Here is a 21,493-nt window from a genome sequence, read left to right on the forward strand (position 1 = left end):
AGTATAGTCTTTACTAAAATCCTGATTAAAACTTTTTTGCCCCAAAATTACTTCCATCAGATTTCCTACTTAAATGATTAGAACAAATCCTCCCAAATTCTTGTTACTGTGAAAGATGGCATTAAGGCAAAAAAGGTGAAAGTATTTAGTAGTTCCCAATTCTGTTTGTGTACAGGAAATTACTTGAGAAGATTTTAAAAATGTACATTCCTGGGGTTCCTGGGTGGCTCAGTCAGTTAAGCATCTGACTCAATTTTGGCTCAGGTCATGATCTCAGGGTTAGTGAGATCGATCCCCACTTGGGGCTCTGTGCTGACAGTGTGGAGCCTGTTTGGAATTCTTCTCTCTGCTCCTCTCTTGCTCGTGTTCTCGGTCTCTCTCAAAATAAATAAATAAACGTTTTTTAAAAAAATGTATATTCCGGGGCAGCTTCTCCAGAAATTCTGGAGTAGGCCACATAGGTGATTCTAGTATTAACCCCTGGATGACAGTAGTATGTATTGGAATACTCTTCATGTCCAGTTAATAGGTGCACTTTAAAAAAAAGTAACAATGCTGTTTCTTGATAGTATTCAGTTTTAAGACACTAACATATTTTGGGAATACTCTCCAAGGGTTATTAAGATAAACCTCTTTATGTCTTCTGGTTCAGTGGAACACTAGTTTGAGGAATTTGGATCTAGATTTATATTGACTAATTTGGTTAATGTTTGGTTGATCAACTTAATTGTGACTAATTGACCAGCCTGTGTTCTTACTGGTATAAGTTAATAAAAGACCATCATTGCTTTGCTAAAATATGAAAATAGTGGAATATTACCAGAGTGCTCTGTAACTGCAAAACACTATAAAAATCTCTCGTGTAATTATTAAAAATTAAAAGAGAATGTCAGACATCACTTATCTTAATAGAATATGAAATGAGGTATAATTTGAGTTTATGAATATGTTGTGGGTCTGAGTGGTTATACATCATTCATTTAATAATCTGTGGTGTGTTTGGGTTTTTTTTGGTTTATGATAGTAGTTGGCTGGTGAAGCTTACCTTGTATAAAAACTATTGACATCACCAAGAGTATCAGAAAGTATTTTTTCATAGTTTTAGGTTAACCAAAGACATAAAAGTTAAAGAAATTCTGAAGTTTGACCACTCAGATATTTGGTGAAGAGCTTGGCTTGAGTAATGTTCATTCTTTTAAAATTTGACTGTTAGTTTTCATTTCACAGCAAACTAGTTTTATTCCTTTCCCCAAACCGGAAATAGATTTTTCTTTTTCACCCCACTGCTTGCTTTCTTGGCATACATGTTTAGCTGTCATTGGTGTCATTGTAGTAGTACTTACTTAAAATGATATAATTGTGGTAATAAACTTTATAATAATTGGTCAAGTTTATAATTATTGGCCAAGATACTCTACTCTGTATCACCATTTTTAGTGATTTATGCATATGTGTCATATTCTTTCCTTCCTATCTTTAGTTAAAATGCATATTTTTTTGTCATACTAGGGAGCTAATGGGTGTGGCTGCTTGAATAAGAGAACTAATATTTTTTTTGAAACCTTAGTTTGTTATTTTATTAACCTGTTGATATTTTGAGGCATATATTTGCTTTTTGGTTTACTACTAAAATAAACGTGTCGAAGTGTAAGAGAACCTATTTTTTAAGTGCTGTTCAGTCTTCAGTCAAAGACTTAAGAAAAACAGACCTGGATTAGGAGTCTCTACCAAGAGGAAAATAGTGCTGTCTTCTTAGGAGAGTTGTTCTGTGATCTGAAATTCATTTCTCTTTGACTTGAGCTCATTATTCTTTATAGTAGCAAGTCATGCTTATGAATTTTGCCTAATGAAAAGATTTTTAAGAGGTTTAGGCTTCAACATAAGCCTGCAAAACTATATTTGGCACAGGTTTTTTTTTTTTTGCAAGACTAAAAACTGGCTTTAAGAACAGTTTTAATTGTCCAAAACAGTTAATTCGTTTGTGTTCATTTGTTAAGTGATATGTATGATCTTCTTATGGTGTTGTCATTTTTGTTCTTAACTGAATCCAGAGATTATTTCCTTGTATGTTTCTACTAGTTATTGTTTTGAAAACATTCTTTACATCTTTAGTTTTGGAGTGTAATTTTGGTGCTGTAATTCAGAGATGTAAAAAAAGGTCATAGAATCCCTTTTTAAATGGGAGTGGTAGGCTCTATCTATCACAGTAAGTGTCATGTAGCTGGGCCTCAGAAATTGTTTAATGGATTGAGGAAAGAGAAATGCTTTCTTAAATGAAGGTAGCCTAAAAAGTTAACTCTTTGGCAAAGGTGAAGAATGGGGATATTTAGGTCAGTGAGTTGGATTATGGAAGGATTATTGAGACCTTATGTCAGACTTTTGACACTGGTTAGAAGTGTATTTTCCCACTCCTTACGTGTACATTAATACTGCTTTTGGAGACTGAATGTAGGCTGGACTATCTCATTTTAATGATAGTAGTTTAATATGTATGTATTTACTTATTTTGTATGATAGGTTATATGTTTGTACACATTTAATGTATACACAGAATCTTCATTTAAGGTTTCTAATGTTGTAACTTCTTAGACTGGTACGTAGACTAAGCTTTTTTGTTGGAATCTCTTTGTAGGAACATAGTGCAATGCTTTATATAGCATATGTGTTCACTTGGAACATTTTTTTTTTTTTTTTTTTTTTCCAACGTTTTTTATTTATTTATTTTTGGGACAGAGAGAGACAGAGCATGAACGGGGGAGGGGCAGAGAGAGAGGGAGACACAGAATCGGAAACAGGCTCCAGGCTCTGAGCCATCAGCCCAGAGCCTGACGCGGGGCTCGAACTCCCGGACCGCGAGATCGTGACCTGGCTGAAGTCGGACGCTTAACCGACTGCGCCACCCAGGTGCCCCCACTTGGAACATTTAAGCTTAACTTTAGAAATTGAACTTCATTAGAAATTGAAGTTGGTGTGTAGAGAATCCAGACAGGACTCTTGTAGCCTCAGTTTCTGTGCAGTAAGGATTTCCTGACCCTCACAAAACTATTGTTGAGCATCCATCCTCCCCTTACTGTCACTTTTTCTGTCCTACCCCACCCCCCAGTATCCATTATTGCCAGTACCCATGCCTGTTTCTTCTTTCCCTTCAAAAGGTTTCACATCTTATGGTTAATTATTGATTATCCTATGGCCCAGTTTCAGTGATCATTCTTTTTGGTGAAGGAAACTGAAATGTCTCAGTGGATGTCATGGACTTAATAGCAGAAGTAGGGATGATGCTGGGTAAGTAGAAAAAACCCTAGGTTGGGAATCAGTAGATTCTGCTTCTATTTCTTTTTGTCAGTAACAAGCTATGTAATCTTATGAAAGTCCATCTGGGTTAAAATGGCACAAGTTGATTTCCAAGGTCGCTTCCAGCTCTAATGTGCTTTTTGTAATTCATTCATTGTACTTTATTAGGTGCTGGCTTATGTGCCAACATGGGCTTAAAAATAGAGAGCTAAATAAGTTTCTAGCCTTGAATGAAACCAAGTGAATGGTGACAATATATTGTGAGAAGTGATACATTAGGCGACTGTGCAGAGTGCTTTTTAAATAAGCTGCGGGGTTGGAATTAAGGAACGCTTCCTCTTGGAGGTCATATTTGAGTTGATTTTTAAGAATAGTTTACTTCACAAGGAAGGACGGACATTCTAGGAAGAGCAGTTCACAGAGGAATGAGTAAGCATGGCATGTTTTGGAGTGTCCAATGGTAGCTGAGGATGGAATATGGAGTTTGTATGGAATGGAATGGAGATGGAAAAAGCTTGATGGTATGAAGTTTTGGGTGGGGAGGTTTGGTAGGGGCCAGATTCTGAAAGGTCCTTGGATTTTTAAAGGCTGCTTAAAGGTTTTAAAGGCTGGTTAAAGGTTTTTTGTTTTACATTTTTTATGTCTTTATGAGGGGTTTTGAAAAGAGAGACAAAATCAGACTTGTGTTCTAGAAAGATTACTTGGTGGTAGTGTGGAAGGTGGCCTGGAGCAGGTGAAGTCAAGGCAGGAAGAGAAGCTAGAAAACTTGCAGTATTCAGGGTAAGAAATGATGAGGGTTCAGTTAAGGCAGGAGTAGTCATGGGGATAAAACCTGAAGGGTGGACCTGGCAGACTTAGAAACATGCAGTGAGACTCTGGAGCCCAGATGTGGAATTCTGGTGAAGAGACTAGATGGTGTATCAAGTTTATCTGGTTTGATTTCTGGGTGAATAATGTCAGCATCCAAAAGAATAAGGGATGCAGGAGGAGGAGCAGGTTTTTAGGTGGGGGGTTAGGGGAAGTATGTTTATATTTCCCCTTGTTAAGTTTGAGTGATCAAAGGAGAGATGAGATTCCTGGTAGGCAGTTAGATAAATGGGTCTGGACTTAGGAGAGAAGATTAGAGCCAGAGGTAAAGATTCAGTTTATAAATGGTAATTGAACCAGCTTTATTTTTTTTATTTATTTATTTAAAAAAAATTTTTTTTTTCAACGTTTATTTATTTTTGGGACAGAGAGAGACAGAGCATGAACGGGGGAGGGGCAGAGAGAGAGGGAGACACAGAATCGGAAACAGGCTCCAGGCTCTGAGCCATCAGCCCAGAACCTGACGCGGGGCTCGAACTCACGGACCGTGAGATCGTGACCTGGCTGAAGTCGGACGCTTAACCGACTGCGCCACCCAGGCGCCCCTTGAACCAGCTTTATGGGCAAATCACTCTGGAAGGAATGTGTGGAGCAGTTTTTAACTTGGGGTATCGTATCTCTCCTTCAGAAAGATTCATGATCCCTATGAGATTCCATACAGCAATTTGTTTTTTTGCCTGTGTGTATAATGAGATTCTCAAAGGGGTCTGTGAACCAAGATTACTGTGGAACGCTGGAATGGAGTAAGAAGGATGGATCTTAATACAGAAACATGGGGAATACTGAAATTTAGGAGACAACAGAAGAAGAAGACGTAAGACGTTGAGGAGACAGTGTTAGGAGAGTACAGAGGAGAGCAACCCTTCCTTTTAAGGAAGAATGATCAACAAGAAATGCCCATTGGTTTGAGAGCAGCAATTTTTACCTTCCTTTAGAAGATTGAGTCTAGGGAAATACTTTAGTATATGAACAACTGGAAGGGAAATTGCTATAGGGAAGGAAGGTTGAAAGTAGAAATGTGAAAAGGTATGAATAGTTAGTTGGGTAACTGATGAAGGGAGGATTGGAGCCAGAGCAGTAGAGGATGGAAGACTTACCTTGGAGGAAAGAAGAAAAGGGTGTTTGTGTGTGTGTATGTTGGACAGGAGTGGGTGTGAGGACAGTGGGAAGTGGGGAAAGAGGGAGAATATTTAAATATGTAAAGCCTCTGGTAATTTGCACATTTATTGGATTTTATTTTGAAACTTTTATAGAAAATTTTAACATACCAAATAGAACTTTCTGTGACCTCAATAATTAATGATAGCCAACGGTAAGACTTTTGATACACTCTGTGAATCTTGCCATAAAATCTTATAATCATCAAATTTTAGGACTGGAAAGAACCTAGATAGTCCCTTTATAGCTTTAATAAAATGGAGGACCAAGTCTCTTATTTTTTTTTTTTTTTTTTTTTTTTTGAGAGAGCGAGTGGGAGCGGGGGAGGGTCAGAGAGAGAGGGTGACACAGAATCTGAAGCAGGCTTCAGGTTCTGAGCTGTCAGCACAGAGCCTGACAGCGGGGCTCAAACCCACTAACCATGAGATCAAGACCTGAGCCAAAGTCAATGCTCAACTGACTGAGCCACCCAGGCACCTCAGGCCAAGTCTCTTTTAAAAGCACATCATTATTATTCATTACATATATTTACTCAAAATTGATCAGATTTGGACAGTTAACAGAATTAACTAATTATAATGAATGCCATATATGCAGTACCCAAATCCCCACTCAAGATTGAAAGACTTCATTCTCTTAATCACTGAGAGTGTTGATGGGGCTGTCAGACCTTCCTGGGAATTGCCCTTGGACGAAGAGAACCTCTCAGTCAAGCTCACACCCCTTCCTGGGAGTAGCCTGTGTCTGAAGACCAGTCTATTAAAGACCTGGATCCCTTGCCTCAACGTAGGGCATCCTTAAGCCCTATTTAGTTCTGAGTTTCAGAGCTTCCAGTGGGGTCATCTGAGGCCTTTGTTGTGATTCTATCCCAGGCTAACTTGATCTTTGTCAGCTCTTTCCTTTTCCTTCCTTTCTCTGCAAGTGGTAATCCTGAGTGCCCCAGGGAAACTTCTGGCACACTTAAGAGTTTGAGTGGCGGGGCGCCTGGGTGGCGCAGTCGGTTAAGCGTCCGACTTCAGCCAGGTCACGATCTCGCGGTCCGTGAGTTCGAGCCCCGCGTCGGGCTCTGGGCTGATGGCTCAGAGCCTGGAGCCTGTTTCCGATTCTGTGTCTCCCTCTCTCTCTGCCCCTCCCCCGTTCATGCTCTGTCTCTCTCTGTCCCCCCAAAAATAAATAAATGTTGAAAAAAAAATTAAAAAAAAAAAAAAAAAAAAAGAGTTTGAGTGGCTAGGGACCTGACTTCCAACACTGATGAACTTTAAAATTTCTTTTGATTTATAACAGATTTGCCAAACTTTAAAGGATTAACATCTACCAGTTTTCCATGTTTCTGGGAAATATCCAGGCAAATGTTGAAAGATAAAATTGTGTAGTAATGTAATAAAAAATTTAATTTTATAGTGCCAAACATACAGAAAAAATCATTAGGACTTGTTTTAGGATGGGATAAAAAGAGGAATACTTTCTTAAACATGTTGAACAAAGATCTTGGCATTTAGTTAGCTTTTTCCCTCCTTCTCCCATCATTCATTGTTTGTATTTCTGCTGTCTTGTTTTTATTGCCTATGTAAATTGAAAGTTGACCTTCACCCCATTTGAGATCAGACTCCTGTTTTCATTGATTTTTCTTGAGAATTTTAAAAATATGGCCAATTTTTCTTTTGTGGTCATACTGTAGAGAATGGAAGTCTATGAAGTATATTTGAAACAAATACGGTTAGATTGAGTCTATACAAAAGTCTTGCCCTCATGGTTGAGGAAAGATGTGCCTAGCAGAATCCAAGACTACATTCCTAAACAAAATACTTGATTTTCTGCCTGCAGCATTTTGAGAGTGCCTTTCCAAGATCAAGTGTGCCACCTGTCATCATTCAGTCAAATGTTTTGTCATTGCTATAAGTTACCATCCTGTCTTGGATCCAAAAGCTTCAGAGCAATGTCATTTGGCTGGCAACAACATTCTTCTTGCTTTTAATAAAGCTCCCCTCTCTTTGTCAGTATTTCTTTTTGTTTATGTGACTGTAGACATACTCAAGGTGGTCAGTGAAGTTATCTGTGCCATTTGGAAAGGAATGGCTGATGAAATGTACCTTAACTTATTCAAAAGTAATTGCTTGATTCAGTAATATGCGTGAAACTGGAAAACTTTCTATTTAAGAACTCTACTTTTTTTGAGTATTTTAAGATAACCAGTTAGTACTATTTTTTTCTTAAGTTTCTTCAGGAATGATTTTAAGAAAATCTTGTGGAATATAATGATTTCATTTTAGCAAGTAAAGTTTTGTCATTTATTCTTTTCTTCCCTTTGCTTTATAACTTTAATAAGAGTTAATGGTTGCTTTTTATTTCCTAATTAGTTTTGATATGGGTCCATTTGTTGGGAAGCAAATTTAGATTGTTAGGGAAACATTTTACTGAGTTAATATATAGGAATGTATCTTTTGTGGTATCTCGTCTGTTTTATGTTGCTTGCATTATAAGCAAAAACAAAAAATTGCTTCCTGTCTTTTGTAGGATGCCACATATTTTACAATTGGTGGGTTCTGTACTATTTTAATTTTTCTCTTTCATTATTTTGGTAAAACTGGTTGAGGTATTATTTAAAAAGATTGATCTTTTTTTCTCCTCTTCCCAGATATTTTCCCATATATATAAGTATTGTAAGATTTGTGTATTCTTGTGGATTCCTTGAGTGTTTAATATTCTAGCTTCCAAGAATGCTTCTTGAGAAGTGGTATTATGGTTTTAATCATTAACCATGACCTGCCTGTGTGCATTTTTCACTTTCTGATAGTGGCATTTCAGGATGTTGTTCATGTGAGTCTGGCTAATTTTTCCTGATCCTCAAGTATCATCTCAGATACAAGTAAGATTTATATAAAATTACTTGCATTATTTGAGGTTATTGATTAGGCATTCCTTGTTGCTATAATAGAAGCATTTCTGGGAGGAGTTCTGGAGAGGGGTTCGTGATAAATACAGAATGTTTTGGTTCTGATAAATGCTCTTTTTGTGCATATGCCATTTTACTTAGAATTATATGATCCATTTTTGTCAAATGCCAAAATTAAGCCATTGAGATAGATTAATTCCTTAAACCATTTTCTGTTTTTTAAAAGTTTATTTATTTATTTTGAGAGAGTGAGTGCATGCTGGAGGGAGGGAGGGAGAGGAGGAGGAGGAGAGAGAGAGAGAGTAAATCTCAGCAGGCTCTCCACACTGACAGCTCAGAGTCCATTGCAGGGCTCAATCCCACAAACAGTTGAGGTCATGACCTGAGCCAAAATCGAGTCAGATGCTTAACTGACTGAGCTACCTAGGCGCCCCACCATTTTCCATTTTTTTAAATCAGTTTTCGTTTTACAGAAATTACTTACATTGGGATCTTTTTTTCCCATATAAACTCTAAAGTGAGAACCAGTGATTCTTTAGTCCCTCTGTTGTTCATGTCTAATTTGTTTATATTACATTTTAACCTGTAGTAGCTTTTGCCATTGTAGGTTTTATTTTATTGTTATTGCCAGTTCCAGTGCTCACTGGATCATTTTTTAGTCATTAACAACTTTTGCTAAACATTTGAGCAATAATCAGTTTTTCTTTTTCTTGTGTCCCCTCTCTGCACTCCCTAAACTTAATTTTCCCCAGTAATCTGGTGAAAATATTAGTGGAATTAAGTGCTGTCACAGTTAAAGTGGAGAAGCAGATCTTGCTTTTGTACCTGAGTAAGACCTAATTTACTTGGTAGTCTGCATGTCAACATAAAATGTATAGTATGGCTACTTTTACCAGTGGTATTTTGAAGTGAATGAATTGCCAGTTAGTTGCTTTTTTAAAAATTGGGATCATTTATGTGTTTTGAAGAGTTTGCTCGGAGATTAATGATATTCTTGTTTGCTTATGCCAGGGAGGAGTACCTTTTCCTTGAATGGAGAAGGGGCAAGCTGATGTGGGACCTAGTTAAAATTTGTTTATTTAATTTGGTGGTGGTGGTCTTTCAAACTTAAGCTGCTCTGTAAATCTTGATGCATTTATTCTCTTCAGTGGTAGGGATAAAATGCATGGCAACCAATCCAAATGCTAGCTTTGATATACTAATACTGAAAAGTAATGATTTGAATGATGTATGTTAAATCTGTGGGAAAGTTTTATGGCTAAAAAGCATGTTTATTGAGAAAAGTATAATTTATAAAATCTGTTTAAAAAATTTTTTTTTAGCGTTTATTTTTGAGACAGAGACAGAGCATGAACGGGGAGGGTCAGAGAGAGGGAGACACAGAATCCGAAACAGGCTCCAGGCTCCGAGCTGTCAGCACAGAGCCTGATGGGGGGCTCGAACTCATGGACCGCGAGATTATGACCTGAGCCGAAGTCAGATGCTTAACCGACTGAGCCACCCAGGCGCCCCTATGAAATATGTTTTTGATGGCTGAATTAAAGCCCTTTTCTAGTGCTTTAAAAGTTTTTTCTCAAAGCTAAGTATGGCTTAAAAATTACTTAGATTGTTGATTTAGGTGTGATAATGGCATTGCAGCTTAGAAGAAAAAGTATTTTGTAGTGATTAATACTGATGTATATATATAGAGAAGTGAATTAACGATCTGGGACTTGTTTGAAATACTTAACAAAAGGGTATATGAAGCAAATGTAGCATAATCTGGATAATTATTAAATTTGGGTGGTAATATATGAGGGGTAATTGTACTATTTTCTGATTTTGTCTGAAAATTTTATTGTAATAAAAAGTTTCACAAAATTAAGAACATTAAAAAATCTGGTATTATGTATATTAGTAAATTAATTACCTGCAGTTCTGTATTTCCAGAAATTCCTAGAATTGCCATTGTGGTAATCTAAAACTAAGACTTAGTTTCAAATTATAATTGGCTGATTTGGGGATGGGAACAGTTAATAAGAGGGAGAACAGATAAACAATTAGTAACTTTTTTTAATTGAGAAGTAAAAATATGAGTATTGAGTCGTTAGTCTTTTGGGGTCAGTATAGCATCATTTAATGTTAGAACAGAGCACATATTATCCAATTCATTTAGTTACTAGACAACTTGTATTATGTAAAGGAAATATTTCCTGTGATATATTGCAGGTTCAGGATTCAAGGCAATGCAGTGAGAAATTTTTCTATCACGAACAATACATTTTTTGAAATCAGATGTGTTCTTTTGAGCAAGTTATTTTTTGCACTTGAATGTGAAACTATGTGGAATATGATCAAAGCTAAAATTAAACTTTGCAAATTCTCCCCAGTTTTTTTTTTAAACTTAGAAAAATTTTTTAACTTTTGTTTATTAAAAAAAATTGTTTATTTTTGAGAGAGAGGCAGTGTGAGTGGGGGAGGGGAAGAGAGAGAGGCTCTCTGAAGCAGACTCCAGGTTCTGGGCTGTCAGCACAGAGCCTGACACGGGGCTTGAACCCACGAACCATGAGATCATGACCTGAGCCGAAGTTGAACGCTTAACCGACTGAGCCACCCAGGCACTCCAAGTTTATTTATTTTGAGAGAGAAAGAGCACAAGTGTGCACGAGCCAGGGAGGTGCACAGAGAGAGTGAGAGAATCCCAAGCAGGCTCCCCCGTGCTGTCAGTGCAGAGCCTGCTGTGGGGCTCAAACCTACGAACCGTGAGATCATGACCAGAGCATCAAGAGTCAGATCCTTAACCAACTGAGCCACTCAGGTGTCCCTCCTCCTCAGTTTTTATAGTAGAGTCTGCAGTGAGTGATACATTTCCCCTTGATTCATAATGCCCATCTATTTTATTTTTTATGATAAGATGTATTTTTACAGTTGTAGAAGTGTTATCTAACATTTCTTTTTTTGGATGGTGGGGAGGAGTTTCCTTGGGGGCATATAATAGGTATATGGCTAACACTTACCTAACTCTAAGAACCCCCTGAACCTTTTTCAGTTCTTCCTCCTATTGCTGGAGCTGCCTTTGTTGTGAAGTGTAAAGAACCCTCTGGGAAGCTTTTGGGAGTTAGGATGATTAGCTGAGTGCATAAAACAAGATTGGCTAAGGCATCTTTAATGGTACTTACAGATCAAAGTATTTGTGTTGGGGAATGATTGGACAATCCAGTAGGTAATATGAAACCAGGTAATGGAGATTCTTAAGAACTCAGTGGTGGTGGAATACTGAATCAGAGTTTTTGGATGTTTTCTAGTCTATTTTCAGTTCTCAGTATTAGACATACTCTCCTAATACCTCAGAAAGGGATACAAAGATGTGTAAGGTGTTTGGTATTTCAGGGGGAGTTTTGATTGAAGTGACTGTTGTAAAGATCAGTGATAGAATGAAGGCAGTCCTTACCACTTAGCTTGTACAATTTGCATATTATTAGGGGTTAGAAAATGATGACATTCAAATTATATCATGTGTTCTTCATTTATTAGCTGCATTATTCCTGTAAAGAGAAACTTTTCATCTATGATTGGGTTACTTGGTAGTGTAGTTGATATATAGTTAAGTCAGAATACTTGAAGAATGCTTGTTCTTTATTTACCACTTTTGAAAGTAATGAGCTGGTTCACTAGCATCCTGAAACTGAGTTTTCCTTTCTTCCTTCCTTCTTTTCTTCTTCCCTCCCTCCCTCCCTTAAATCCATCCATGAACTCAGAGATTTGAACTTTTTAGATATGCTTCATTCCATTTTATTTATGCATGTTCAGATTTGTTCATGTTTGGTCAGCAGGAACCTCTTCAGGTTTGCTCCTGAGTCCCTTTAACACAGTTATGATCTTTGATAATTTCCTTGCTTTCTAGTAACAAGGTAATCAAAATTCATCTTGTCTAATTTATGTCACAGTTCTGGAAACAGTTATTTGTCCAAGAAGCCCTGATTCCTTTGAATAGGAAATTGTTTTTCAGTACCGTTATCTGAGTTTATTGCTACTGGGGTTAGTCCCTTGCTTCCAGGCCTTTTCAGTGTGTAGTGCTAGGAAATCTCCATATTTAAGAAGAAAACATGAATTTATACTGATAAGTCATTTGAAATTCAGAACTACAGGATTTTCTGCTTAACTTTTTCTATCTTCTGACTTCTTCCTACTACAAAAACCACAAAAAACAGACTTTCAAGGACATCCACATATACTTTTATCCTACAATAGACATCAACACTTTCACAGTAACTACTGACACTTACCAACATTGCGATTACTGAAAAAACAAAACAAGGATGCTAGGATTAGTCAGTTTTCTGTGTTATAAAGTCATTTAAAATAGTTAATCTTTGAATGGTTATACCATCAATTTGGTATAAAATTATAATTACTTGTTTTTCATTTTTAGGGATTTCTTTTAAACTTTTAGTTTGTGGGGTACCTGGGTGGCCTTGGTTGAGTGTCTGACTTTGGCTCAGGTCATGATCTCATGGTTCGTGGGTTCTTACCCACATTGGTTCTTACTCATGTTGGGTTTTGCACTGATATTGCAGAACCTGCATTGAAGAAGTCTGTCTCCCACTCTGTCTCGAAAATAAATAAACATTAAAAAAATTAAAAAAAAAAAGTTTGTTATATAATTATGTAAAACATTTACATGGTTTGAAAGTTAAAAGCTACAAAACAGGTTAAACCCAGAATAGTGTAGTTCTTTCCCTGTTTGCTTTGTTCATTCTCTCCAATAGGTAGGGTATTCTTTTAACCTTACAGCTTATTCTTTTAAGCATATACATATATATCTCTATATTCATATCTTCCCCATCCTACCTTAAATATATTCAAGGGTATTTATTCTAAGAAGTCTTATATTGAGTGGAAGGTTGGATTTCATAACTACTGGTGCTTTGTTTTTTTTGTTTTTGTTTTTGTTTTTTTAATTTTAGAGCTGTGCAACCATCACCCTGCCAGGATATTAGAACATTTTCATCACGGCCAAAAAGTTCCATTGTGCCCATTTACAGTTAATCCTGGTTCCTGGTCCCAGCCCTAGGCAGCCACTGTCCACTTTTGTTATTTCTAGATATTTTATATAAATGAAATAATACAGTAATGTACTATTTTACATCTGGCTTCTTTCACTTAGCATGTTTTTAAAGTTAATCATGTTGTAGCATGTATACCAGTGGTTCTTTTAATTGCTGAACAGTATTCTGTTGTATGAATATATACATTTTGTTTATCTTACCAGTTGATGGACATTTGGATTGTTTCCAGTTTTTGTCTATTGTGAGTAATGCAGCTTTGCATATTCACATTTATATGGATGTATATTTTCATTTCTCTTTGAGAAGGTTCCTAGGAGCAGAATTCCTGGTTTATATGGTAAAATGTATGTTTAACTTTTTAAGAAACTGCCAGACTGTTTTTCAATGTGATTTATACTTTACATTCTCACCAGCAATACAGAAGGGTTCTAGTGTCTCCACATCTCTGCCAACTGTTGGTGTACTTTCTGTCATTTTGAATTTATCCTTTCTAATAGGTGTGTAGCAGTGTGGTAAGGTTTTACTTTTAATGATATTGAGAATGTGTTCATGTGCTTATTAGACATTCATTTTTTTTGGTGAAATGTTTCTTTAAATCTTTTGCCCATGTTTAAAATAGAGTTGTCTTTTTACTCATTTGTACGAAATGTTTTAATATGTTATAAGCCCCTTATCATTTACTTTTTCAAATTTACATTTACAAATACTTTTTTGTATATACAAATACAAATGTATTTTGTATATACAAATACAAATGTATTTTGTATATACAAATACAAATGTATTTACAAATACATTTACAAATACTTTTTCACAGTCTGTGGATTATCTTTTCATTTTCTTAATGGTGTCTTTTGAAGCACACATTTTTAATTTTGTGGAAATCCATCTTATATTTTTTTCCCTTTTGAAGATTGTGTATTGATGTCACATCTAACACTTTGCCCAACCCAAAGTTATGATTTTCTCCTGTGTTTTTCTTCTAGAATTTTAGGTCTTACGTTTAGGTGTTTGTGATCCATTTTGAGTTAATATTTGTGTGTGTTGTAAGATAAGGATCTGAACAGTTGTTGGTTTTTGTTTTGGGCATTTGAGTATTGAATTGTCCCACGTGATGTGTGGAAAATACTCTCCCTTTTGAATTATCTGGGCACTCGTTGCACAAATCAGTTGACTATAAATGTAAGAATTTTCATTCTGGACTCTCTTTTCCATTGATTTATATGCTTATCCTTTTGGCACTACCACATTGTTTTGATTACTGTAGCTTTAAAGATGATTTTGGAATTTGATAGAATAAGTCTTCTGACTTTGCTCTTTAAAAAAATTGTTCTGGCTATCCCAGGTCCTCTGATTCCCTAAGAATTTTAGAAACAATCGGGGCGCCTGGGTGGCGCAGTCAGTTAAGCGTCCGACTTCAGCCAGGTCACGATCTCGCAGTCTGTGAGTTCGAGCCCCGCATCGGGCTCTGGGCTGATGGCTCAGAGCCTGGAGCCTGTTTCCGATTCTGTGTCTCCCTCTCTCTCTGCCCCTCCCCCGTTCATGCTCTGTCTCTCTCTGTCCCAAAAATAAATAAACGTTGAAAAAAAAAAATTAAAAAAAAAAAAAAAGAATTTTAGAAACAATCTATCAATTAAAAAAAAAAACAAAACAACTCACCTGAGATTCTCATAAGGATTACATTGAATTTATAGATCAACTTGGGATGAATTTTCTTTTTTTTTTTTTAACTTTTTTTTTTTTAACTTTTTTTTTAAAACATTTATTCACTTTTGAGAGACCTAGACAGAGCATGAGCAGGGGAGGGGCAGAGAGAGGGAGACACAGAATCCGAAGCAGGCTCCAGGCTCCGAGGTGTCAGCACAGAGCCCAACGTGGGGTTCAAACCCACAAACTGCAAGATCATGACCTGAGCCAAAGTCAGACGCTTAACCATCTGAGCCACCCAGGCGCCCCGGGGTGAATTTTCATCTTGTGTTTAACTTGGGCTTATGCAGCCTCAGGCTGCTAAGAACTGTGCTGTTTGCCTTCTCCAGCTGAGTAGCTTCCGAGAAGTCACTTTGAGTGATCATGTCTCTGGGTCTTGGCTTTATCCTCTGCACTAAAAATGGAGTGAGTCCCCTGCCATCATAGCAGCTTCTGGTCCTCATAGGGTAACACTGATGGAGCTGGGTGGTGGTCAGGGAGAACTGGGCAGCCCCAGACCAGAACACCACAGATTCTCAATGTTGTTAGTTGAAATCAAGCTTATTTTATTTTATTTTTTTATTTTATTTTACTTTATTTATTTTATTTTTTTATTAAAAAAATTTTTTTTAATATTTGATTTTTACTTTTTTTAAATTTTATTTTTTTAAATTTACATCCATATTAGCATAAAAATCAAGCATTTTTCAAACATAAATGCTTCTCAAATAATTTTATGTCTTTGGAAATGAAAATGACTCATTTTGTAAAAAAAATTTCAGGTTTATAATTGCTTTTAAGGGAGAAGGTTTGCTGATTCCACTTGCCTATAATTCAAAGTACCTTGTTTCCTATGCCTAAGTCTTAAATTACATAGTTTGTATGAGAAAATAGGTGCTGCTTTGATTTTATTGCTAACTATTTGTCCTGAATTGAGGACCAAGCACATTGCTTCTTTGAGGAGTAGGATGGAAATAGGGACTGAATCTAGTTGCTTTCCCCTTCCTGACACACAACCTACACAGGTCATTTTTAATTTGGGAGTTATATCTGGTTGGAAGACTACTTTCACTTTTATACGATACTGCTTTACTTCAGATATTTGTGGTTTATGACTAGGATCGTTTTGTATTTTGTCAGAAGAATTTGAGTCAGGTAATATGTCCCCTTTTTCCTTTTGAAACATTTAAACATATTTTTTTTTTGTCATTGTATTTTGATTTTCTGTAGGAGAACAATTTGAGTTTAGTGTAGTACTTCCTTTTTTCTTTTGATACATGAACATAGTTCTTTTTCATCTTAACTATATTTTAATCTTAGTTTATGATTGGTGTATACAATGTAAAATGGTTTGAAATTATACTTTTTTGGGTGAAGATGCCTTGGTACTGACTAATACCCTTCAACAGAGTTTAATGAGGGTGGGGACTAAGTGTCTCTCTTTCCCAATGTTTAATACAAAATAGTATGATTTTGTTCAGTACGTTGTAGCATTATTGTGTTGCATTAGGTTGAAGTTCCAAGGGTTTTAAGCTTAGTTTGTGCTTTTGGTGACTGATCTTCACCTCTTTATAGCCTTTGGAGAAGAGCATAAGAAAGTGGACCAGAACATACTGTTTGGGAGAGAAACATAGAATCAAGGAAGATTCTGGTTTGAGATAAAGGAATGGGGAATATGGCATGGAAGTGAAGTACACTATTGAGTATTTTTCCATTTCCTGTAAGATCTGTTTTTTGTTACCTGGTCTGGTGAGTTTAACCCATCTCAATAGATTACTTAAAATCTCATCTTAACTTCAGTATATGAAGTCATAAGTTTGTTTTACTAAAATCTTTGCTTTCCTCCTTTTTCCCTCTTAGGACATTTGCTACAAGATCCTATTGCACCCACCAACTCCACCTGCCAACATTATGTCTGCAAACCTTGTAAAGGCAAGAAAATGATGATGAAACCTTCATGTAGCTGGTGCAAAGACTATGAGCAATTTGAGGAAAACAAGCAGTTAAGCATCCTAGTGAACTGCTACAAAAAACTATGTGAATATATAACACAGACTACATTGGCACGGGATATAATAGAAGCGGTCGACTGTTCTTCTGATATTTTGGCTTTGCTTAATGATGGATCATTGTTTTGTGAGGAGACAGAAAAACCCTCAGATTCATCCTTTACTTTGTGTTTAACACATTCCCCTTTACCTTCGACCTCAGAACCCACAGCTGATCCTCAAGCTAGTTTATCTCCAATATCTGAAAGCACCCTCAGCATTGCTATTGGCAGTTCTGTTATCAATGGTTTGCCTACTTATAATGGGCTTTCGATAGATAGATTTGGTATAAATATTCCTTCACCTGAACATTCAAACACAATTGATGTATGTAACACTGTTGACATAAAAACTGAGGATCTGTCCGACAGCTTGCCACCTGTCTGTGACACAGTAGCCACTGACTTATGCTCCACAGGCATTGATATCTGCAGTTTCAGTGAAGATATAAAACCTGGTGATTCTTTATTACTGAGTGTTGAGGAAGTGCTTCGCAGCTTAGAAACTGTTTCAAATACAGAGGTTTGTTGCCCTAATTTGCAGCCCAACTTGGAAGCCACTGTATCCAATGGACCTTTTCTGCAGCTTTCTTCCCAGTCTCTTAGCCATAATGTTTTTATGTCCACCAGCCCTGCACTTCATGGGTTATCATGTACGGCAGCAACTCCGAAAGTAGCAAAATTGAATAGAAAACGATCCAGATCAGAAAGTGACAGTGAGAAGGTTCAGCCACTTCCAATTTCTACTATTATCCGAGGCCCAACGTTGGGGGCATCTGCTCCTGTGACAGTGAAACGAGAGAGCAAAATTTCTCTTCAACCTATAGCAACTGTTCCCAATGGAGGCACAACACCCAAAATCAGCAAAACTGTACTTTTATCTACTAAAAGCATGAAAAAGAGTCATGAACATGGATCCAAGAAATCTCACTCTAAAACCAAGCCAGGTATTCTTAAAAAAGACAAAACAGTAAAGGAAAAGATTCCTAGTCACCATTTTATGCCAGGAAGTCCTACCAAGACTGTGTATAAAAAACCCCAGGAAAAGAAAGGGTGTAAATGTGGGCGTGCTACTCAAAATCCAAGTGTTCTTACATGCCGCGGCCAACGCTGCCCTTGCTACTCTAACCGCAAAGCCTGCTTAGATTGTATATGTCGTGGCTGCCAAAACTCCTATATGGCCAATGGGGAGAAGAAGCTGGAGGCATTTGCTGTGCCAGAAAAGGCCTTGGAGCAGACCAGGCTCACTTTGGGCATTAATGTGACTAGCATTGCTGTACGCAATGCTAGTACCAGCACCAGTGTAATTAATGTCACAGGGTCCCCAGTAACAACGTTTTTAGCTGCCAGTACACATGATGATAAAAGTTTGGATGAAGCTATAGACATGAGATTCGACTGTTAAATCAGTGGGTCTTTAAACCTACCTCTGGTAGGGAAATAGCTACAGTTTTACGGCAGCTATGGTTTTGTTGGTTTAACTTGCCGGAGCTCCTGCATATAGATCACTTGTATCAAGTGTTTTCATTGCTAAGTTATATGTGTTAGTGTCGGGGAAATAGTTTGCAGATAATGGAGGAGTAACCCTACAACTATATGTCCTTAGTTCTTACAGAACCTCATAGTTTGAGAACAAATGCTGATGCAACTGATTTATACAAAATGAACTTTGGCAAGGAAAATAACATTAACCTCATTGTTTATGGTCATGCTTTGTGCATAATCAAAGTTTATGATTAAAGTGTAAGGAAGTGGTATCTAGTCAGTCCATAAAGATTGTGCTAATATTTTGTGAAAAAGTAGCCATTAGTTTGTTCAGGAGACTCAGTGCTGCCTTCAGATGCTATTGATGTTTCTCCTGTTGAAAAGCTGATGTGTCCAGCTCAACCTTTGTGCTGATGTAATACCATTTCTGATCATGAAAATTGGCTACTGGTGTATGTAGCAGTTCTTAAATCAGCAGTATTATGAAAGAAAATTTGCCCCTCATTAGAATGTTGAAATCTGTCTTTTAAAAAGTGAACAAACTGAAATTCTGTCAGACTGCAGATGTTTAGCTGTTTATGCTATAGAACTCTTCTGAGTTGAGTCCCTTTTATAGTTCACGTCTGACTCATTTCTAGGAAAAAATTTGAAATCCTTCCTTCACTTTTAGCAATGTTATGATTAGATAAATGAAGTGGAGAAGAGCAGTTTTATTCTGAAGGTAATTGAATTTAGATTATAAAATGTGACAATTTTAAAAAAAATTATAAAAATTTTTATTTAGAAGTTGGGATTTATTTAAAATAATTTTGGAATAATGCCCCAAAACTTAACCAGATTTATGCATTGTATTTATTGCTATTGGCCACTTCTTTGATTTTTTTTTTTTTTTTTTTTTTTTTTTTTTGTTCCTCTGATAGTTTCATCCTTTGTTTTGAATATGCCCCTTCTCTTTTCTTTCTTTCTCTTTCGGTGCTATTTGTTATGAAGGCTTCTTTATAGAGGCCAAATAAAAATGCCTTTTTATGAAGCCTGTGCATTTAGGTAGGTTTGAAGCTAGGAGGTTGTTTTTTTTTTTTTTAGAATGCTCTTTTGCATGTAAAGCACAAACTGTGTTTCAGTTTAAATGCATGTCTTCCCTTTAATTTTTATGGGGGAGACAAGTACAAACATTCTGTTGAAGGGAAATCTAGTCAGTTGCTTGAAAAGAGCACAGCCCAAACAAAACAAGGACTGACTAGGTTGTAAAGAAATGACCTTATGATTTAAAAGAAGAATTGCTGCTTTGACAGTGCTTATTTAAAGAAAAATACTGCTGGAAAATTTCCAATTTCTACTACGTTCACCATCTCTGATGAGATCTGACATGTTGAAGTTATGTTTTGATTTGGCACACAGCATGTTCAATGATGGTTACTCACCTAGTACAAGACATGGAGAAGAAACCTTTGGACACAGAGCAGATGACACCTCCTTCTGTTTTGTAGTGTATCCTGGTGTCATTTTCTGTGAATGTGGTCAGGTAGAGTTGTTTTTGTTGTTGTTGGGCCTTTTTTTTTTTTTTTTTTTTTTTTTTTTTTTTTTTTGTCTCTTTTGGTGGGGTGGGGGTGGGCTAAAGCCATAGGAAGAAAAATGTGATGTATGTGTCCAGTATGTACTATTTTGTTTTTGTTTTGCAAGAAGAGTTGAACTATTTTTGATAACAAGAGTAAATGGTGGAAAATGCTTCTTAGTTGTCTTGTCTTTATTTGCTTTCCAAGTTTTGGAATTTTATTTAATTCCTCTAAGTGTTAGCAGTGTCTTATGCAACATGTATTTGCCTAAAGTTTGTAACAGTTTTGTGTTGAACTCAGATGCCCTCTATATAAACTTGTAAATCTGTTCTTTATTCACTAATGATCACTGCAAAAATGACTAGAACTGAGATTGTACACATGGATGATTAGGATATATTTTGCAAATCTCCCAAACTTTCCTAATATTATGATCTTAAAATTCATAGAATACTTTATTGCTTCCCAAGTTTGATAATTTTAGTTTTGTGTTTTTTGATGCATGGGAGGTTGGCAATATAGACAAAGCGGAAATCATTAGTATGTGAGGGCCTTGATTGTTATGTAATATTGCCAATGATGAATTCAGGTTGTTTTTAGCACAAGTTTCTCTTTTTTATGCTGGTATTCTCACTGCCACATTTTTGGAAACCTGTATTACACCTTAATTCTATCAATAAATGTTAGTTTTCTAATTCTATGTTGTAGAATACTGAGGAGTTTGGGATAGCATGCTCTGAATGGCCTATATTATATACATCTGGGGAAGAATAATTAATTACAGTGCCTTGATTTTTATATTGTTTTTCTTTATACCATGAGTTATTTAGGAATGCTGACCAATGGCTAACTAGGGATGATTAAGAAATTATTACTGAAGTAACTGGATTTACTTTATCAGGATTTGAAACCACCAAAACAATAACAGCTTTTAATATGACACATCTTCATTTGTTCTTTGAGTCTTTGTTATTAATGTACGTAATCAAATGATCTTTCACCTTAGTTGATAGAGAATTTTTATGGCTGGTGATTTATCTTTTTGGTTAGCTTCATTAAGTCTACATTTCTGTGCAGAGCTATAATATGGATCTAGGATAAAGAATTTCTTTTATTTCACTCTGTTCTTCATATTCTTGAAACAATTCTGTGGTGACCTTGAAGAAAAGTCTTAGATGAAAAATAAAATTTTCTTTCCCGTATCATAGGTGACAAATACAAAAATGCTTTAGAGAATACGGAGTTCAAAGTATAGTGTTGGAATCTAATACTTGGATGATATTTTAACTTTTCTCCTTTCTAAAAAAGTTTAGGTACAGTTTTTTTAAAAAGAATACATTATATACAAGGCTAAAGTTTTTGATTCTTGTAAACCTCTTATTCCCAATATCTAGTCCTCTTCCTTATTCCTCTCCAGAGGAAATCCCTTCTCAGTTATGAGGTGTTATCCTTCTGAATCTTTCTT

At 36.3% G+C, this 21,493-nt stretch overlaps 1 protein-coding gene across 2 annotated transcripts in view; it reads left to right on the top strand.

Annotated features, from left to right (window-relative positions):
* The window catches only part of MSL2 (MSL complex subunit 2), a 36,189-nt gene extending 15,987 nt beyond the window's left edge, over positions 1-20,202 (top strand). For both annotated transcript variants that reach the window (XM_045503558.1, XM_045503559.1), the window contains exon 2: positions 16,804-20,202. In XM_045503558.1, the coding sequence (XP_045359514.1) occupies positions 16,804-18,395 (1,592 nt within the window). In that variant the 3' untranslated portion in view covers positions 18,396-20,202. The remainder of the gene's footprint in view (positions 1-16,803) is intronic.
* The last annotated feature ends 1,291 nt before the right edge of the window (positions 20,203-21,493 follow it).

The sequence above is a fragment of the Leopardus geoffroyi genome, chromosome C2 (assembly GCF_018350155.1).
Source record: "Leopardus geoffroyi isolate Oge1 chromosome C2, O.geoffroyi_Oge1_pat1.0, whole genome shotgun sequence".
In the NCBI taxonomy this organism is placed as follows: Eukaryota; Metazoa; Chordata; class Mammalia; order Carnivora; family Felidae; genus Leopardus; species Leopardus geoffroyi.